The 8477-nt window shown below is 46.6% G+C and overlaps 1 protein-coding gene across 3 annotated transcripts; it reads left to right on the plus strand.

Annotated features, from left to right (window-relative positions):
- Window positions 1-4937: 4937 nt before the first annotated feature.
- TMEM139 (transmembrane protein 139) lies at window positions 4938-8356 on the plus strand. Of its 3 annotated transcripts, none has more exons than XM_070515023.1 (4): window positions 4938-4989; window positions 5637-5732; window positions 6274-6523; window positions 6746-8356. In XM_070515023.1, the coding sequence occupies exons 3-4, from the start codon at window positions 6291-6293 to the stop codon at window positions 7143-7145; spliced, it is 633 nt and encodes a 210-aa protein (XP_070371124.1). In that variant the 5' UTR covers window positions 4938-4989; window positions 5637-5732; window positions 6274-6290; the 3' UTR covers window positions 7146-8356. The 3 variants fall into 3 exon arrangements, with proteins under 3 accessions (XP_070371124.1, XP_070371121.1, XP_070371112.1); XM_070515020.1 differs by lacking the exon at window positions 4938-4989 and adding an exon at window positions 5157-5274; XM_070515011.1 differs by lacking the exon at window positions 4938-4989 and adding an exon at window positions 5256-5298.
- The last annotated feature ends 121 nt before the right edge of the window (window positions 8357-8477 follow it).

Consider the following 8477-nt stretch of genomic DNA (forward strand, 5'->3'; position numbering starts at 1 on the left):
GTATCATCTCTCCATCCACCTCAGAAAATCGTGGAGACCAAAATCAAAAGTGTTACATTTCCTGGGTAGATAATCTTATAGATTAGCACAGGGCTATGTACAATGTACAGTAGTCCCCCCTTATCTGTAATTTCGCTTTCTGAGGTTTCAGTTAGCTGTGGTCAATTTTGATCTGAAAATATTAAATGGAAAATTCCAGAAATAAACAATTAATAAGTTTTCAACTGCGTGCCATTCTGAGTAGCATGATGAAAGCTCATGCTGTAAAGCTCTGTCCCACCCAGGTCGTGAATTATCCCTCTGTCCAGTGTAACCACGCTATTTACACTAGCTGCCCGTTAGTCACTTAGAAGCCATCTCTGTTATCAGATCGACTGTTGACTCTCGCGGTATTGCAGTGCTTGTGTTCAAGTAACCCTTATTTTAGTTAGGAAAAGCCCCAAAGCACCAGACTAGTGATGCTGGCAATTCAGATATGCCAAAGTGAAGCCATAAAGTGCTTCCTTTAAGTGAAAAGGTGAAAGTTCTCAACTTAATAAGGAAATAAAAGAAAATCACGCTGAGGTTGCTAATATCTATGGTAGTTTTATTATAGTATATTGTTATAATTCTTCTATTTTATTCTTAGTTATTATTGTTAATCTCTTACTATGCCTAATTTATAAATTAAACTTTATCATAGGTTTGTATGTATAGGAAAAAACATAGTATAAATAGGGTTCGATAGTATGTGCAGCTTCAGGCATCCACTGGGGGTCTTGGAACATATCCCCTGCAAATAAGAGGGGACTACTGTAAGTTACAAATGCTCCACAGTGAAATCAAGTCCCAGTGACAGGATGGTGGCCCTGCTGGTCCCACACAGGTGTGCCCTTTACATTCAGACCTCGACTCTGGCTTTGGCTGCAGCTCACAGATCATAACCAGGTTGGAGGAGCATGGGGAGAAAGGGGTGATAAACTTGGGCTTATTTTAACCAACTTATAAATTAGGAACTGAAGCTCAGAAGGTTAAGTGCTTACCCAAGGTAAGTGGTAGAACTGAGACTTGAAACCTGGTTTGGCCATCTCCAAAAGATACGTGATTAACCACAATGCCTCCCTGTTTTCTCATATTTAGGTCTCATATTCATGTGGGACCCTGCTGCCACAATCTGTAGGTATTTCTAATAAACACAATGCTCTTTTTTCATTTGGCAACAAGTGCACTCAATTTCTCAAATTCCAGAATCACTTTCTGTGGTCTAGTGCTGAATATGTGAACAAGAGTGACAGCCTGAACCCCTCTGTTCACTCAGTACGTTACCGGTGAGCTTTGTACAAGTTACAGCTGGTTGGTGTGATGATAAGGTGTCCTTACATACTTTATGTTTATCCTTACGTACTTGAGGATTTATGATTCTTTGGGAGCATTTCCATCCCAGAAATACCAACGTTGCTGACCTACTTCATGTCAAATCATGTATCCACCTTCCTTACACATTTGGAGGAGCCGTGAGTGAGGCAACCAACACAGAGGAAAACAACACTCTTAAGTGAGTTAAAAGGTCAAGGTTCTGAGTTTGGTTCTGGCTAAATAAATCATGTACTTTCTCTGAGCTGGTTTCCTCCTCTTTAACATAAAAATGAGAATCAGACTTACCCCATGTGATTGTTATTAAGGAACAAATGAGATCGTGGATGTGGGCAAATTGTTCCTACGCACATATATATATATTACTACCAACACCCTTTTAGAAGTAGTCATGGCACATCGGGATTCTAGAGATGTTCCGTTAAAGATATTACCTTTTATAATCAGTCTTATTTAGCTCATAAAAGATAAGCATCCTGTTACAGAGCCTGCAGTCGTAATTTCCCAATCTTGCCTTATAGGTCAATAACCTTTTTTTATCTTCTCATATTCTCTTTTGCTGCCTCTGCTATCTAAAAAGCAGCCTTTTCTTAAAATGCCAAACAGTGGGGGAAAATAGCACGTAACCAGTGCTCCAGGGAAGCCCAGAGTAATGATCTTCGCCTGTCACAAGTGTTTTGTTAACTTATCATTACTCTGACAGCCAAAAGAGTCTTGAGAGTGGGGTGATTGAGTGGTTAAGAGCCAGCTTTCTGTACTGGAACTGCAGGTTCAAATCTTGACCCTACCCTTGATTAGCCCTACATTTTCCTCAAGTTTCTGACTTCATGTATAAAATGCACATAATAATAGTAACAATCTCTTACTACACTATATGTATTTTAAATTCCTTAATTTGTGTAAAGTATTTAGCACAGTGAACAGTACAATAAAAACCTCCACGCCTATTGCTAGGTCAACTATAACGCAGACCTAGATTCAGAAGCACGAAATCACAGAAATACAGAGACATAGAGAAGGAAATGGTGGGAGACATCCATCACCCTTCACCAGAAGTCTGTCAACTATCTCTGCTTCTCCCTTTTCCCCTTGACCTCCCACTTCCCTTCACCACGATCCCCCAAATTGAGCTGGGAATAGTGGGCAGAGAGGGGTGATCCAACCTCTAGCAAGGTTTGTCGAAGGCAAGCAAGTAGAAAGTGGAGTGACAACTGAATTAAGTGGTGTATTCATATTTTGCTAAGGAGACTAAATTGATGAAGAAAAAGAGACAGTAAAACCTTTGAGAAGCAGTTTGGCAATATATTTCAAAGCAATAAACACCTTCACATTGCTTGTCTCAATAATGACATTTCTTAGAATTTAACTGGAGGAAATAATTAAAAAAGAGGAAAAACTACACATATGTTCACTGTAGCATTATTTTTTAAACAGCTTTCTAGAGGTATAATTCAACTTTTTAAAGTATACAAATGAGTTGGCTTCATTTTTAGTATATTCACAGAGTTATGCAAGCATCACCAATACCTACTTTCAAAACATTTTCATTACCCCTAAAAGAAATTTATTAGCAGTTACTCCCTGTTCCTCCCTCTCTCTGGCCCTAACTGACCATTAGTCTACTGTTTGTCTCTTGAGGCATTATTTTTGATGACCAAAACAAATTTGAATAAAATAAACTCAATCTTATTAAGTAACATAGCATAAAGGTATGTTAATCAAATATGGTATATCCATTCAATAAAATATTATGTGGCTGTTAGATATCACTACAACAAAGACTATATCAAAAGGTGAACTGGGGCCAGCCTGGTGGCATAGTGGTCAAGTTCACGCGCTCCACTTTGGCGGCCCAGGGTTCACAGGTTCAGATCCTGGGAGCAGACCTACACACCACTCATCAAGCCATGCTGTGGTGGCGTCCCATACAGAAAGTAGAGGAAGACTGGCCTGAATGTTAGCTCAGGGACCATCTTCCTCAAGCAAAAAGAGGACGATTGGCAACAGATATTAGCTCAGGGCCAATCGTCCTCACAAAAAAGAGGGAAAAAAAAGAACTATATGCAACACAATGTTTAAAATTTTTTAAAGATATGAAATGGTGAATACACTCTGATCTTAACCAAAGTATGTTCTGGTTTGTATGTGGACAGACTGGAGGAAATATGTAGAAATTTTAAATGGCCATGTTAGGATAAATGAGACTGTGGATGATTTTTTCTTTAGCTTCTAAATATTTTGTAACGTTTTATATTTTTTTAACAAACGGAATGTTTAGAAGATCTATTTAAAGTTATTAGAATAGAGAATATTTTGAAGGTCACAGCTAGCCAGCAGCCCAAGCTCTCTGACTTGGATCCAGCTCTTTTCTCAATTAGCAGGTCTCTCTCGTACACACTCCTGGCAACCAAGAGCCTTACGCAAGAAGGGTGCCACCTCTCCCAGACTGCACAACCTCTCACACTGCAGACTTCCAGGCCCGCAGCCTTTGACCCCCCTGCTTCTCAGCCTATACCCTCCCCCTGCAATCTAGAACTCACTCTTTAACAAAGCCCTCTTACTTATCAGACATACCAACAACTCTTAGCCAATTTCCTTCTATTAATATATTAACTGTAGATCAAAATCCTTCTGATCCCAGGTGTACTTTCCCCATATGAGCTGAACAGGAAGGAATTTGGTGGAAAGAAAATAACAACCAGCTCTCCTCCCTCTCCATTCCCACTTCCAGTTGAGACACACCTCATTTACACATCTCTCTCTCCTCTCTAGTAGTCTGGGTCAGACAATCATCACTGACATCCCACCACTGCACACACACACACACCACGCTGGGCATACTCATCCTCCTTCCTTCCCTCCCACCAAATGTCCCCCCACATACACACTCCACAGCACATACTCCGTGGCAGCAGCCCTGGGTGTGCCCCTCAACTGTCCCTGGGATTGGGTTTGTCCACTGGTGACACTCTGAAGGCATGGAGCCCAGCCTTGTCCAGCTTTCTTTAGGTCTCAAGGACAAAGTATGCCTCCAGCCACTCTGCATCTCCTGGCACCTGCCTCACCCAGACCTACTGCCTGACTCAGTTGAAAAGAGTTGGTGCTGGCCCTCCAGTGTGTGGTGAGGCCAGGAAAATGGGAGCCTTCTTATAAAAGCATTCAACTCTGAGTGAGCACCTGCTATGTGTCAGGACACATATGTGTTAGTTTCAGGGATTCAGAGATGATTGAAAGTAATCGCTCACCTTGAGAAGCTCACAGTGGAAAAAAGATAAGTAAACAGAACAGATAAAGGCTGGGACAGGGTAGGAAGGAATGCTGTGGATCCACATGGAGACAGCCTCCGCAGCAGGCAGCACCTCGGGGGTGGATTTTGAAGAATCAAGAGTTAACCGGGCACACAAACACATCTTACCGGTCTGCAGAAAACAAGGAATTCATAGAAAACATACTTTGGCAGTGGAAGCAGGATACATCACTCAATGCCCACAGCAGTGTTTTCAGTGTGCAAAACACCACGTGATCTACAGAGATTAAATAAGCCTGGTCTCTGCTCCCAGGCGCAAAATATATTACCTCAATATGAGGCAAACTACTCAGAATACAATGCGCACTGAGAGGAAGGGAGAAGGAAAGGTGAATTTAACTCAGGTCTTAAGTACAAAGAGCACTGGGGATGAGGGTGGGGAGCACTCTCATTAAGGCTCTACATGGGGTGGGTAGGGTGAGTAAAACCCAGGAAAATCAAGGTGGGGCAGTCTAGGAGGTCAGCCTGCAGCAGAAGAGGGGAGGAGGAAGTCTGGGCAGGAACTGAGGGATTCGGGCAGAAGAGAGGGTGGGGCCAGTGGGCTCCGCCTCCTCCCCCCCCCCCAGTCTCCTGCTCCCCCCCCAACCTACTTGTGACCAGTCCGGCAGAGACAGGTGAGGGAGGAACTCCTCAGGCTGGTGAGAGGGGCCAGAGGGTCATGGCATTGGGGCCAGGGTGGAAGGAGGGGGTCTGGCCCCTTTTTGGAGTCCGCCACTTCTTGCTATGCAGAGTACAGAGAACTCCTGACAGGCTGGTTTTGGGGTGTGGGCTGCCTAGGCATTGCTGCTGGTTGCAGAGGAAAAACAAGGCTTCTCCCCACCAGCCTCCCAGACCCTGTGGTAACTCCAGGCAGGAAACTTGAAATCTGAGTTTACCGAGTTAGAGCCGCTAGAAGGTGGGGGACCCTGGCAGATATGGGGTGTAGAGAGGTCAGGAATTACCTGGGCCATTGTCTGTAAGATTCTCTCCCACGTAGTTGTGTTCCTGTGGCTTTGTTGTATCTCTGTGCACTTTCTGCCACCAAGTGAAGCATGGGCTGACTGGAGGAAATGGGAAGACGGGGTCAGACTGGGTAAGTGGTGCTCCCTCCCCCTTCTCTCCCTAACAGGGTCAGACTGAGGGCCTGTGACTGGGGAGGTGGGGGGCGGAGGTCCAGTGGGAGCAATGGAGCAGGGGAAAAAAGGCAGGACCTGCCCAGCTCCTGGATTCCAGAGATGCCAGTGAGCACCAAGGCCCCAGGCAGGGCCCGCCCAGGACTGGGTCCTAGATGGTGTAGAAAGATAGAGCTAGAAGGAAGACCGCAGGGGAGAAGGAAAAAGAAGGGTGGCAGGGCCACAATGCAGTAAATTCACATGAGGGCTGGGAGTCGGAATTCCTGGGCTAGTTTCCTGGCTGTCGCACACACACTGATACCCTGGGACAACAGTGTGATCCTAGAGAGAATGACAGAGCTGGAGGGGACCCTGCAGGTTATTTATTTTGGCCATTTATTTGATTTGAGATTGAAGAACCTGAAACCCAAACAAAGCTGTCTAATATGGTTACTTTGGAATCTGACCCAGCCACGATGCCAAGAGCTAGTTTAGACACAACAGCTGTGTGTCTTTTTGCAGGAGTCTGGGGAGGGGCCATGGTGCCAAGCCAGTTCTCGGGGAGACTGAAGAAGCTGCTTGTCTTCCTGTGCTGCGCCTCCCTCCTCCTGGGGCTGGCTTTGCTGGGCATACGGCCGGACACCGCCCCTATTGCTTATTTCTTTCTGGCCTTGGGTGGCTTCTTCTTGTTTGCCTGCCTCCTGGTCTGTTTTGTGGAATGTGGGTTACCATCAATGCAGACCCAGAGCCCGGGGGCTTCAGGCAATGCACGGTGAGTTAAGGGGCGGGCAGGATTGGAGGCATATACCGTGGACCCATTCTCCCTGTGTCCCTCTAGTCTCTCAGGCATACAGTCTCTGCTTTCTTCTGTCACTGGTATCAGTGAGAGGTGGGATCAGGGGCTAGTAGAGGGGTCTTCTGTTGGTAGAAGATAGGAAAAGGGGAAAGGGCTCCGTTCAGGAAGCTACCAATGACCTTATTTCTCCTCCCTCAGGGACAATGAAGCCTTTGAGGTGCCGACCTATTTAGAGGCCGTGGTGTTAGAATCACAGCGCTGCCCCCAAGAGTTGGATCTACCACCCCCCTACAACAGTGTTGTAATCGCCCCAGCACTGGAGGAGGGACAGCCTAGCCATCCAGAGGGGCCTATGAGAGCCAGACTGGAAAGGCGAGTGGGCTCAGAGGGGTCTATAATCACAGGAAGCCCTGGAAGAGTCAGCCTTCGGCTTCGGGGACCACGAGTCGCATCCACTGTTCCTGATCTGCAGAGCTTGGTGACCCTACAGAGGATCCCCACATTGGAGCCTCTTACTCCACCCCCTGCCTATGATGTCAGCTTTGATCACCCTGATGATGATAATGTTTTCTATGAAAACAACTGGACACCCCCCTAAAAGACTTTCCCAGGATATACCAACTCTGCACCAGACCCACTGATTCATTTGACCAATATTTCCCAGTGCCTGCAATGTGTCAGGGACTGTATTTCTGCCTGGACATCACAAATGGTGACTTTAACCCTGAGGGGAGTCAGGCTATCGTAATCCCTTCCCAGTTGAGATGTAGGTGGCACAATTTGAGTCTTCAGGCAACATTCGGTCACCTATCCCTTGTCCACTATTTCCAGAGTTAGACTGAGGGTGTGGTGAAGAGCTGATCCAGAGAACCTAGAGAAGGAAGAAGAAAAACAACGTCTGAGGGAAAGCGATGTCACTTCCGTCCTGGGTGCTTTGCCTCTATTTGATCACTTAGGCTTCCCAGCCTTATGATGTATTATTAGCCTCGGTGGAAAAATGAGGATTCCAGGGATCAAAGAAGTTTGATAATTTGCACAGGCGCATAATGTTGGTAAATAGCATAAAAGTGACTTGAACTCTCCTCTTCTGATCCCAAAGCCCATTGTGTTTTCAATACAACGTAACAGAAGCTGGGCCATCCGCGCATCTCTCAGTCTGTCTTGGACAACTGCTGGTGAGGGGTTACCCCGTTCATGTAGACAGAATAGGGGACCAGTTGTGTCCACAGAGAGGGTGGGCTGAGTGTGACCAGGAGGATACCTAACCTCCTAGAGGTGCAAAGCTAATCCGAGTTGTGAGGACCCCTGCTCCATGTGGGGAGGAGTCCCCCGGGCAGCATCTCATCCTACTGGGAAGCAGAGGTGTAAACTACCCCGGGGGATTTTGAGAATGGGTGGATAGGAGGGTCAAAAAAGATAAGACGTGAGCTTCTTGGTGAGGGGTGGTGGAGTATCTAAAGATCCCTCTTGAATCACCTATTACGAAGCACTGGAGCCACTTGCACTGTGCCTCGAATGGCTTCAGCCTCACCCCTGCGCTCGGATGGCTGGGGTTTTTACCTGGACCTCTGCCCTACTTCCTCAGATCCCAACAGAACACCAGATTTTCTGGAATCACGTGCTGCAGCTGTGATGTAGGTTTTAGCCACTGGGAGCTGCTCAATCATCGCTGACCCACCCTTCTTGGGATGCACTCCCCACTCTGGCCTTCATCATCGCGAGGGGATCTGTCTAGCGCCTTCTAGTGCTCTCCACGGCCTTCTTACCCTGGCCCCAACAGTTCAACTTCAATAAAGTGAAAAGGCCGGCCACACCCGTCTGCATGAAGTTCTTTCAACGGGGGGGGGGGGGGGCGGGGGGGGAGGGGAGGGGAAGGGGGAGGCGCCTGGGAGGGCACCGTGATTTCCGCGGGAACCGGTGACCAGTCTGA

This window comes from Equus asinus, chromosome 1 (genome assembly GCF_041296235.1).
Source record: "Equus asinus isolate D_3611 breed Donkey chromosome 1, EquAss-T2T_v2, whole genome shotgun sequence".
Lineage (NCBI taxonomy): Eukaryota > Metazoa > Chordata > Mammalia > Perissodactyla > Equidae > Equus > Equus asinus.

Excerpts from the sequence above, each read along its gene's own strand:
- TMEM139 (XM_070515023.1), top strand. The coding sequence starts at position 6,291 with ATGGTGCCAAGCCAGTTCTCGGGGAGACTGAAGAAGCTGCTTGTCTTC. Across the intron at positions 6,524-6,745 it reads GGGGCTTCAGGCAATGCACG|GGACAATGAAGCCTTTGAGG; the intron begins GTGAGTTAAGGG and ends CTCCTCCCTCAG.